Source organism: Phyllostomus discolor, chromosome 9, assembly GCF_004126475.2.
Source record: "Phyllostomus discolor isolate MPI-MPIP mPhyDis1 chromosome 9, mPhyDis1.pri.v3, whole genome shotgun sequence".
Lineage (NCBI taxonomy): Eukaryota > Metazoa > Chordata > Mammalia > Chiroptera > Phyllostomidae > Phyllostomus > Phyllostomus discolor.
This window is the reverse complement of record NC_040911.2, coordinates 38100957-38113891: the sequence shown is the minus strand read 5'-3', so window position 1 is coordinate 38113891 and position 12935 is coordinate 38100957. Positions and strand designations below refer to the sequence as shown.

Here is a 12935-nt window from a genome sequence, read left to right as displayed (position 1 = left end):
TTCTTTCCAGCCCCTTCTTGCCTGTAAGGTCTCTTTTGAGAAATCAGCTGACAGTCTGATGGGCACTCCTTTGTAGGTAACTGTCTCCTTTCCTCTTGCTGCTTTTAAGATTCTCTCCTCTTTAATCTTGGGTAAAGTAATTATGATGTGCCTTGGCGTGTTCCTCCTTGGGTCCAACTTCTCTCTTTGGGCCTCTCTGAGCTTCCTGGACTTCCTGGAAGTCTGTTTTCTTCGCCAGATTGGGGACATTCTCCTTCGTTATTTGTTCAGATAAGTTTTCAATTTCTTGCTCTTCTCTTCTCCCTCTGGTACCCCTATGACTCGGATGTTGGAATGTTTAAAGATGTCCTGGAGGTTCCTAAGCCTCTCATTTTTTTTTTTTAATTCTTGTTTCTTCATTCTGTTCTGGTTGAATGTTTCTTTCTTCCTTCTGGTCCAAACCGTTGATTTGAGACCTGGTTCCTTCCCATCACTGTTGGTTCCCTGTACATTTCCCTTTATTTCACTTAGCATAGCCTTCATTTTTTTTTATCAAATTTGTAACCATATTCAACCAATTCTGTGAGCATCCTGACTACCACCAGTGTTCTGAACTGTGCATCTGATAGGTTGGCTATCTCTTCATCACTTAGTTGTATTTTTTCTGGAGCTTTGATTTGTTCTTTCATTTGGGCCATTGTTTTTTTGTCTCGGTGTGCTTGTTACATAGTAAGGGGTGGAGCCTTACGTGTTCACCAGGGCAGGGCAACCCACGTAGCTGTGTTGTGATGCTGTCTGTGGGGGAGGCGTCCAAGAGGGAACAATGGCACTTGCTTAGCTCTCTGCCAGTTTTCAGTCACTTCTGCTACCCACAAGCAAATTGGGCCCTTCTGGTGCTGATTCCCAGGTGAGTAGGTTCGTGCCTGTTCTAGGACCCTGTGGGTCTCTCCAATAAACTCTCCTGTGAGGCTGGGAGTTTCTCCCATTGCTGCCTTAACCCCTGCAGGTGTTTTCAATCAGAGGTTTGAGGCTTTAGTTCCCTGAGCTTGAACTCTGGGTTGTGCAGCCTGTCTTGCTCCCCAGTTGTTCCTCCCAGTTTATCAGCAAGTGAATGTGGGACCACCCAGTCTGTGATCCCCACCACCTCACTGTGTCCACCAGACGCCAACTTGCCCGCCAGCCAAGAGTTCTCTCTGCCTGGCTGCCCAGCTCTGCCCCTCCTACCTGTCTGGATGAATGTTTCTTCTTTAACTCCTTGGTTGTCGGACTTCCACACAGCTTGATTTTCTGTCAGTTCTGGTTGCTTTTGTTTCTAAATTTGCTGTTGTCCTTACCTTGGTTGTGTGAGGAGGCACAGTGTGTTCACCTATGCCTCCATCTTGGCTGGAAGCCCTAATTTTTTTTTTATTTAATGGTTTTACTAGCTGTATATTATTTTATCAAGTGGTTATATCATATTTTACTTAAGCATGTTACAGTTAAGCATTTTATATTGCTATAAATTGTTTACTATTCTTTGTTACTTTGAGTTTCTCTATAGTTTGAATTATATTCTTAGATTAGAATCCAATATGTGAGATATTGATTTTAAAAAAACAAAGAGTCCTGTTATGTATTGCTAAATTGCTTTCCAGAAGAATTATTTCAGTTTATAGTATCTCTAGCAAAGTATGGAAATACAGTTTTATAACACTTTCATCAACATTGAGTATTCAAATTTTGTTAAGTAAATTCTTTTGGTTTGGGTTAGTTGCTAGTGATGTTGGATATATTTTCATGTTTGTTCAATGGCTGTTTTTCTCCTTTTATTCATTGTTTCTGAAGATTTGAAAAGTCACTTTATTGTGTCTATATCTTCCTTGCTGTTTCAGTGCCATCTACCTGCTCTCTCCACAGTTAACTACCCAAGTTTTATAGGCAGTGGTCTTCTCTTAAGTTTTTGTGTCAGACTCAATTAAGATTAAAAGTACATATAACATATCCAGAGATAAAAAACAGTGCCCTTTGTTAAGTACTTTTCATAAACAATTTTACTTCTAGTCCAGGACTTCCTGCCACAATCTATTTTAATCCCAAAAGACTTGAGCCTACATAAGCAGTATTGCTGTTAGCAAATACATAGGCTATGTCAGAACATAGACCTTCGTTTATACTAACTTCTAATTATATGCTTGCTGTTGTGATTAGAAAGGAAGCAACTCACTTTAGGTTGAGAAAATTTCACTCTTGGGGGCTGTCATATAGTCGAGTAAAAACAATAATGTTACAGATATACTCTTGTGACTTCTGAGTATATAAGTAAGGGAAATAACTCTCTTCAAAGTAATGGAACCTGGCTTCAGAGGCCAGTCTTAAGTGACTTAATAGTTATAACATTAAACTCATAGAGAAACTTAGATTAACTGCTTTAGAATTGTTAAAATGTGTAAATAAGACAGCATTTTTTTCCCTTTTCATTTTTCAGGTTTACAAATGAAAGTAACCAAACTGAAAAAGGAACGTATTTTGTAAGTATCAATATATGACTCTAATGTCTTATTTATAAAGGAATTTATACTGATGTCTTATTTGACCCCGTGTCTTATTTATAAGGAAATCAGTTTTGCTTAGTGTGGCTAATTGACAGCAAATTTTTCAAACTTTTAAAGTAAAAAGAATAACTTAATTTTGAGTGTAGTCTTACTTAATAGTTTCATATATTTACATTTAATATAATTTTTATCTTTTTCCTTGAAGTATCTATTAAGATGGGAACTGATCTGTAAAATCATTTTGATGTTAGCATTCTTTTCTCAACTGTGATTAACATCTGGAATTTAAGATACTACAAAAAGGAGGGCAGGATAATTCTGGGATTTTTAAGCTCATATAAGAAATGGGAACTAAATATTTTAGATCCCTTTAATTTGTTCAAAATTACCAGTGGTTCTGAATTGCTTTGGTTGTTAAGCCCACAATCAGATCTGATTATTTAAGTCTGGAGAAGATTTTTACTCGTGGTTCTTTAGATCTTCCACATTCAGAAATCTGAAACAGGGCACATATTAGAATATTATTAGTTATAACAAAAATTAATGTCATTGTGACTAATACTGCTTTTGCTTTACAGTATGTATGCCATACGTACCATTTGCTCAGTTACTTCATATTTCTTAAGCTTCCAAAAGCTAGCCCAAAGGTAGAGTTTACCAAGAGCCCATCAAACACACCTAGCTATTTTTTCCATTATAATCTGAAAATGAAAACTGCAGTTTTTCTTTATACCTAGAAAGTCATGTTGGAAAATTATTTACAGAAATAATATCATAAATTTTGTAAAGCTCTTTTTGAAGTAATTACTATTAATTAGCGATACTTAAATGTTTTGCATTTTTGAAAGTACGTATATGTTCCTACCTTAAAGATGTTTTTTTTAAACATCCTTACTCGTAGAATAATCCATTTCCCTGTTTCTGTGATAGAGCTGTGTTTAGTTTCCACGTGGAGGGATGTTTTTTTACTTATGAAAGAAATTAAATAAATTATTTCTGACTAGTACATTTAGAATATGTATCTTATTAGTTAGGATAATTTCTTACTGTAAGAAAAAAAAACACCAGAAGTGACTTTTACAATAAGGAAAACATATTCTTTCACATAGAAGGCCCAAAGTAGGGAGATTCTAGGACTGGTTAATAGTGACTGAAAAATCATCAGGACTCGGGTTATTTCTGTCTTTTCTCTGTCATTTGTGCATTGGAGCACAAATTAGTGCTCTAATTTGTGCTGTTAGCCTTCACTCATGACATGAGCCTTCACTCTTGACATGTAAAATGTCAAGATGGCCATCATCATTCTAGTTATCACTTTCAGGACCTCTGTGTGTCGCTTTTTACTAATTAAAAGTTTGCCAGAAACAACCCCCAGCAGACTTACTCTGACTCACTGATGATGATTATGTGCTCATTCCTAAACGGTACCTGGCAAAGGAAATTAACGTGATTTACTTAGACTAATAAAGATTTTGACTGTGCTTTATATGTATTCTAGGATTGAGCAAATAAGTAAATAATTTATTGATAATGAGAGCCTTGTTTTTCACTGTCAGGAAAATAAAGTTACAATAATAAACAGGAAATAGCTAGAATGAACCCTATACTGCTGGGTAGGAATGGTAGTTAATAGTATGAATTCATGGTTTTAAATATATAGATGAATACATATAAAAATACAGTTATGTGTTTGTGTGTGAGAGGACATACATGTTCTAGGTCTGATTCACTGAGAGGGCCTAGAAAAATAGTGATTCTCAGCAGTAATGAGCACACCAGAAGCCCAGATCTTGATTTCTAAACAGGATCCTCCAGTAAAAGAAATCCAGGTTTTGGTTTTTTTTAATTGGCTGGTGTTAGGACTTAAGGGTATGCAAAGTACAATATGAGCTGGAACATCTTGTGGTGTCAGAAAATAAGGAAGTGTTCAAAAAGTAATGGGGGTATGCTGCAGAAATTAGAAGAGACCTTAGAAAAACCTTCCAATGGCAAAATCTAGGACTACAATAAAATAATGATAATAGTGAACTATTCTACCTATGGAATAAATGGAAAGTTCTTTTTTAGAGTTCCAATTATTAAATGTAGAAACAATGTTAGAAATAGAAAATCTTCACTTGGCAAAAATTACAGCAATAATTGCTGAAGGCAGGAATCATTATTGAAATTAAAACTAGCATAAGTATGATGAAAAACAGTAATTGTAAATTTTGCAGATTACTCAAAGTTTATCTCCAACAAGATACTTAATAATTGCAAAGGGGAAATTGTAATATCACAGTGGAGGGACTAGGCGGACTTCATCTCGGTCAAATGTTCAGAGTTAATGTCGCTAGTAATTGGATATGTCAACCTCCTGTACCTCCTGATAAAATTTACCAAGAAGAGCACATTACCTCTGTTGTGCTTTTACCAAAAATACACAAGCCAAATTGTATCATGGGAAATATGAGAAACCCAAGTTGAAGGACAGTCAGTAAAACTGGCCAGTACTTTTCAGAAGTGTCAAAACTGTGAAAGACAAAGAAAGAGAGACTGTCCCAGATTGTAGGAGACATAATATTGAATACAATGGAGGATTCTGAATTGGATGCTAGACCAGGAATATGATCTTAGAGGGACAAGTGGAGAAATTTGAATAAGGCCTATGGATTAGTTAATAGTATTGCATCAGTGTTAATTTCTTGATTTTGATAATCATGGTTATAGAAGACATTAACATTTTGAGTAGCTGGATGGTAATAAGTATAGAGGTACTCTTTGTTCTATGTTTGTAACTTTTTTGTAAGCCTAAAGTTATTTTAAGATGAAATGTTAAAATTTTTTTTAATATTTATACCTTGAGTCTGGAGAGAAGATGAACTTTTCCCTAAGTAGCTGCTGGATATTGAAGAAAACCACTGTTCTTCTAGCAGGGAATAAGAAGGAAATGAATGTTTAGATAGGCAACCAAAAATGTCACTACAGTTAGACTAGTCCTATTCCTGTGGGTCAGAGAGTAGTAGAAAATGCACCTTCTTTTTTTTTTTTTTTTTTTGCACAGATTTTGTTTTGTTTCTGTGGGCAATAGGGATTTCAAAACCTTTTCAGCTTTTTAATGCACTTTAATATTGATGATACTACGTTATGTGTATATTAGACTTAATCTGAATAGTTACAGAAAACTGTATACATAAACTCAACCTATAGCAAAAAATATTCCAAAAATAAATATAATGAATCACATCAGTTGCATGAGGAAAATACATTGTTTTGTTGGGTAATAAGGAAAATTTCTCTTTCAATATCCGCTTGAAATAAAAAAGGGGGGGATATCTTTGTTTCATTTACAAGTAAATAAGATTTTGATCACTCGTGAATTTCGGCCAAGATGGAGGCATAGGTGAACACACTGTGCCTCCTCACACAACCAAGGTAAGGACAACAGCAAATTTAGAAACAAAAGCAACCAGAACTGACAGAAAATCAAGCTGTGTGGAAGTCCGACAACCAAGGAGTTAAAGAAGAAACATTCATCCAGACAGGTAGGAGGGGCAGAGCTGGGCAGCCAGGCAGAGAGAACTCTTGGCTGGCGGGCAAGTTGGCGTCTGGTGGACACAGTGAGGTGGTGGGGATCACAGACTGGGTGGTCCCACATTCACTTGCTGATAAACTGGGAGGAACAACTGGGGAGCAAGACAGGCTGCACAACCCAGAGTTCAAGCTCAGGGAACTAAAGCCTCAAACCTCTGATTGAAAACACCTGCAGGGGTTAAGGCAGCAATGGGAGAAACTCCCAGCCTCACAGGAGAGTTTATTGGAGAGACCCACAGGGTCCTAGAACAGGCACGAACCTACTCACCTGGGAATCAGCACCAGAAGGGCCCAATTTGCTTGTGGGTAGCAGAAGTGACTGAAAACTGGCAGAGAGCTAAGCAAGTGCCATTGTTCCCTCTTGGACGCCTCCCCCACAGACAGCATCACAACACAGCTACGTGGGTTGCCCTGCCCTGGTGAACACGTAAGGCTCCACCCCTTACTATGTAACAAGCACACCGAGACAAAAAAACAATGGCCCAAATGAAAGAACAAATCAAAGCTCCAGAAAAAATACAACTAAGTGATGAAGAGATAGCCAACCTATCAGATGCACAGTTCAGAACACTGGTGGTAGTCAGGATGCTCACAGAATTGGTTGAATATGGTTACAAATTTGATAAAAAAAAAATGAAGGCTATGCTAAGTGAAATAAAGGGAAATGTACAGGGAACCAACAGTGATGGGAAGGAACCAGGTCTCAAATCAACGGTTTGGACCAGAAGGAAGAAAGAAACATTCAACCAGAACAGAATGAAGAAACAAGAATTAAAAAAAAAAAATGAGAGGCTTAGGAACCTCCAGGACATCTTTAAACATTCCAACATCCGAGTCATAGGGGTACCAGAGGGAGAAGAGAAGAGCAAGAAATTGAAAACTTATCTGAACAAATAACGAAGGAGAATGTCCCCAATCTGGCGAAGAAAACAGACTTCCAGGAAGTCCAGGAAGCTCAGAGAGGCCCAAAGAGAGAAGTTGGACCCAAGGAGGAACACGCCAAGGCACATCATAATTACTTTACCCAAGATTAAAGAGGAGAGAATCTTAAAAGCAGCAAGAGGAAAGGAGACAGTTACCTACAAAGGAGTGCCCATCAGACTGTCAGCTGATTTCTCAAAAGAGACCTTACAGGCAAGAAGGGGCTGGAAAGAAGTATTCCAAGTCATGAAAGGCATGGACCTACATCCAAGATTACTCTATCCAGCAAAGCTATCATTCAGAATGGAAGGGCAGAGAAAGTGCTTCCCAGATAAGGTCAAGTTAAAAGGAGTTCATCATCCCCAAGCCCTTATTACATGAAATGTTAAAGGGACTTATCTAAGAAAAAGGAGATAAAAAATATGAACAGTAAAATGACAACAAACTCACAGTTACTAACAACCAAACCTGAAACAAAAACAAACTAAGCAAACAACTAGAACAGGAACAGAATCAGAGAAATAGAGATCACATGGAGGGTAATCAGCAGGGGAATGGGTGAGGAGAGAGGGTGAAAAGGTCCAGAGAATTAGTAGTATAAATGGAAGGCAGAAGATAGACAGGGGGAGGTTAAGAATAGTACAGGAAATGTAGAAGCCAAGAACTTATATGTATGACCCAAGGACATGAACTAAAAGGGGGAATATGTGTGGGAGGGGGATGCACAGGTCAAAAGGGAGTAAGGGGGGGGGGGAATGGGACAATTGTAATAGCATAATTAGTAAAATATATTAAAAAATAAAAGTAAATAGGATTTTCTTCAGTAATAAAAATACTTCATTTAAAATTGTGAAATGTACTTATTGTATATTTATCTTCATTGTTTACAATTGAGCTAGAGATGGTTTCCACCAGCCTGATAAATTAGAAGGTGAATACTATCAGTCACTTGATATGGTGATTTAACACATACCAAACAAAATAGCTAAGTACTGTTTGTCGGAGTTATTTTACAAGTCTCTCCTGTATATAAGAATTCTTGTTCTCTCTGACCTGTTTTCATTTTATTCTTTGCTTTGTGGACTCTTATTTTTTATTTAAGTATAGTTGGTATACAGTTATATATTGGTTATCTTAGTTACAGGTCTACAATATAGTGATTTGACATTTTTACCTTACAGTGTGATCATACTTACTAATTCTAGTAATTATCTGTCACCATGTAAATTTGTCACAATATTATTGACTATATTCCCCTTCCTCTTTTCACCTATTCCTTCCCACCCCCCCCCATGTTCTGGTAAACATCCCTTTGGTCTCTGTTTCTCTGATCCTGTTTTGATACCAAAAGTGTAATGTTTCAAAGTTGATTAATAGTGAGCTCTTTATATTGTACCTTGGTTCAGTGTTGAAGTTAATGATCTTAGATGCTGGATTAACAGCTATTCATTAGAATGACATCTTTCAAAGTCAAAATGTTGGTCACTTTTAAGAAGTAGTACTGACAAGCTCAGAAATCAGAGTTTGCTATTTGATTATATATTTTTAAACTATGTTCACTAAGTTTTTTGAAGGAATTTAGTTTTATTAAAATGGATCCTTCATATAGGCCTAGTAATTTTATTTTCTAAAATATTACTATTTAAATGGTAGATTTTTGTCTCTACAGTAGTATTTCTGTTAGCTAGAATAAGAATAATTTCTCTGAAGATTGAATTATTAGACATAATTAGAAATGATCTAGATTTGCTTATGACAAATGTATTTTTTATAACTGAGACTTTTTATACAAATTGTATGTCTCCACACCTCTAATCAAACAACAACATGAAAAACCTTCTTAGATTTGTAAATAACTATTAAGTATTTTAAAAAAGTCACTTGTAACCTGTCTGAATTTTAAAGAATGGAAACACACCTGGTTATTCAGTAGCTCATAATAATGCCTTCACCCTATAGCTTACAGAGTCATTTGATCCTCTTAGCAACCTTTTAATATATATTAATTAATCTATGCCTGTGTACCTCAGGTAACTTGGGGTTATACGTTTAGGAAACACAGGTAACTAAATTTCCTGAGTAATAAGAGAATTAAAGGATACTTTATATTATAGTAAGTTAGATCTTTGCATTGTGGGAACAGGAACTTGGGTTTGCCTATATATTATCGTAACCCCTTTCCCAGTATATTTTATAATAGATACTCAGGGACAGTAACAGTCAGGAAGTCTTATCTGCATTTTGTTACAATAACTGTATTTGTAAGATATTACAGTCCTTAGGGATCCCACCTGGAAGAAGCACTTAGAAAAGTAATTGATAACTGTACTACAATTGTTCATTTTGAATTGTTTCAGAGCGATGTTTTTGATGATAGTTGTCTCTGCAGATGGCTAAAACTTCCCTTTAATACAAACTCATTTATAAAATTAAACATGTAGAAATGTTGACTACTGAATATTTTTTGGTTGAATACTTCCAAAATAGGGCCAATGAAAACCTGGTACTGCTTATAAATTAAATACATGTTGTAGAAGCATTATAAAAATTTTATTATTAAATGAGACAGCTAAATTAACAAGTTTCAACTTTCTGTTACTGTAGTTTTCAATTTCAGATGCCTGGATATGCATCAGAACTCTATTTGTTGTCTAACAGGAGGCTGTCTCAGATATATTGTTTTTTATTCAATATCAACTATTCAAACAATATTAAAGAAATATTCTTATATGTTAGGTATCTGACATTATAACTCTGAGCTCTTTCACTTTAAGTTGTTTACTTATCTGTTTTGCTGCTAGTAATACTACATTCTACATTTTAGTCATTTTGACAAAATCATTTGGACATCTACTTTTTGTGGCAGACTGGTTTGTCATTCTTATTTGACATTTTAAACCCTTGAGGGGGCTGAGGGAAGATGTTAGAGCCACAGTATTATCCTTTATTTTCAACTTTAAGACAACACAGAAAATCCCAATCAAATTTCTAATGGGTTTTCTTAGAATTAAAATATATGCATACTTTATATAATGTGATTTTTTAAAATATAGTGATGGAGAGGTAAAATATGGCAGAACCTTGGAAAGTAACCAGAAAGTAAAATATAGTGATGGAGAGGTAAAATATGGCAGAACCTTGGAAAGTAACCAGATAATCTACTAGAAGAAAAGTTGAGATGTCTTTGTTCTTTCCTAACTATAAAATCATAATAACCTCCTTAAATAGAACATACTATGTACCAGCACTGTTCTGCATGCTGTACATACATTAGTATGTAGTCCTTGCAAATGCCTTACATGAGAAATACAGTGTATCCACATCTTTTAAGGCACAGAGAGTGTGGGTTACTTGTACCAGTTCATGCAACTGGTAAATGACAGAACCAGGATTCAAACCTAGGCATCAGGATCTAGGGTTCATGCACTTCCACTCCACTGTAAGCCCTGGCTTAAAAATAATACCTGGTAGAAGTTTAATCAACACAGAAATAAATAAAATTGAAAGTGTGAATCCCTCATGACAGAAATAGAGATGAAATGAGTAGAGATACTTGTTAATTATATTAATGAATGTAGACAAATAAAAAACAGTAAATGTACATTTCATTGGCAGTTTTGACAATGTTGAGTCAATGGTGGCGTCACAGTCCACTCCATCTGTGTTCCGGCAATTACATGATGCATGCCTGATACTTCAGCATAACACTTCTAGTATAATTTGAACTCTGATTAATAAGATATTCAAACCTCACCTTTTAAGTCATTTGTTTTGGTACAGCAAATTCATGATACATGTAAATTGTGAGACCATCCATTGGAGTTTTTATGATATAATTATTCTGTTACAATATTTTTTCTTTAAAAAAAAACATATTTCTTGACTTTTAGAGATGCACAGAGGCTTGAAGAATTCTACAGCAGAAATCAACAGTTGAGAGAGCAACAGAAAGTTCTACACGAAACCATTAAAGTTTTAGAAGATCGGTGAGTCTGGTTCTTGGGTCCTCTTGAGTGAAAGTTAATTTTTCCCCTTAATAGAATGTACCTTGGTTTTAATTTATAATCAGTTCTGGAATGAAAGTGATCTTTGTTTCCCAACTTTATGTCAACTTTGGGTGAATACTTTGTGAAATTAAGGATATACTCTTGTATGCTTGTTTTTACTTTTTTCACTAATTATAGAAATCACATCAGTTTACCCTTTAAATGGTATTTCTTTATTTGGTATTTGATATAGAATGAGATTAACAGTAGCAATGTCCTGATGCAAAAATATTTGATGCTTTAATTCCATTTTTACTTCTGAGTAGCTGGGAATTCTCAGTTGTATTCCTTTTCTTAAAATTCTCACCCGAGGACATGCATATTGACTTTTTAGAGAGAAGGAGAGAAACATCCATCAGTTGCCTCTTGTATGCTCCCTGGCGGGGGACTGAACCCACAGCCTTTTGGTTTATGGGATGACACTCCAACCAAGTGAGCCACACTGGCCCCAGAGCATTCTGCTCCTGTTTTCCTATTCCTGCCATTCTCTCTTCTTTCCTGCATGTTCTTCATTTCCAGGCAGTCTAGGGATTCTTCTTTCTGAATACTGTATTCCCAAGATATTGCCTGTTACTTACTTCACCTCCACATACAAATTTCTTTCTTTTTCACTCCTATGAGATTAATACCTTGCATTAGAAAAGGCTTCCAGATTTTGCTGCATTCCTTTGTCTGAACAGTCGAGGTCTGTCAAGAAAGTATCCAGGCCAACCATGTACTATGAAAAATAAAGACATTTATTGAAGAAGATACAGATACAAGAAACATTGTACACAGGACAATGACACCTCAATCCCCTTAAAGTAGGCACCTTGGGACCTAACACAGTTCTCCCAATCACCATTAGTTCCTCCATTATATTTTCCTGAATCTCATTGATGGTCTGAAAATCTCTTCCCTTTCAAACGTGATTTTAGTTTTGGGAGAAGCCAAAAGTCGCAGGTTACCAAATCTGGGATGTAGGAGGGCTGAGTCACCTGGGTGATTTGATGTTTTGCCAAAAAACTGCACAAGATGTGATGCATGAGCAGGTGCATTGTCGTGATGAAGCTGCCAGTCACCGGTTGCCCATAGCTTTAGCCTTCTGAGTCATCTGAATGGTTTCCGCAAAGGAATGTTTAAGTTTAACACAAAATTTGATGTAGATTCGTTGCTCTACTTGCTCAGTTGTTTTGAATTCGACAGCCATGTAGTACACATGCTCACCCAACAGTATCTACTGCCCCCACTGACTGGCAGAGTGAAGTAGTCATTGTTCATGCATGTGCATTCCAATTCACTCTCTTTGGCTGCCAGGTTACATGTCATGCAGACCATTATTGTTATATTAACAATGGCTGAATTTTTTTGGACAGACCTCATAAGTGCTATATAGGACCATGAACTATTTATAATAAACAATGTTTCTTTACAGTTACTATTTTTTCTGTATTACTATTGTTGTTTATGTTACAGAAGGTCTGGTGGTTTGAATTTGCTACTGTGCCTTTAGTGGTGGAATAATCTAATACTCTGCACATATGCAAACTGAAATTGAGTACTCTTCCACAACTATCTCAGTGTATGCACATTTAATGGAATAGGCAGCCTATAGTGGAATAAAGCTCCACATGCTTTAGCATCATAGATGTGAACTTGAATTTCAACTTCACATTGTATCTTTAATTACTGTTATTTACTCAATAACAATAAATAGTTAAGTTTTTAGTATGTTCTAGGTGTTGCTCTAGGGACTAGGGGTTTCTAGTATGCTTAGTATGTCATGAAACTGATATTTAATTTTCAAAGGTTGGGAGTGAGTTATACAAATAAGATTTCAGATTTTAAATGCTATGAAAAAATGTAAAATTGAATGATGCAATTGAGTGACCACAGGCATAGGGAA

General features: G+C 36.0%; 1 protein-coding gene across 3 annotated transcripts in view; it reads left to right on the top strand.

Annotated features, from left to right (window-relative positions):
• RBBP8 (RB binding protein 8, endonuclease) overlaps positions 1 to 12935 on the top strand; it is an 83925-nt gene that overhangs the window by 17980 nt on the left and 53010 nt on the right. For all 3 annotated transcript variants that reach the window (XM_036009214.1, XM_036009213.1, XM_028524332.2), the window contains exons 3-4: positions 2444 to 2486; positions 10895 to 10990. In XM_036009214.1, coding sequence (XP_035865107.1) covers positions 2444 to 2486; positions 10895 to 10990 — 139 coding nt within the window. The remainder of the gene's footprint in view (positions 1 to 2443; positions 2487 to 10894; positions 10991 to 12935) is intronic.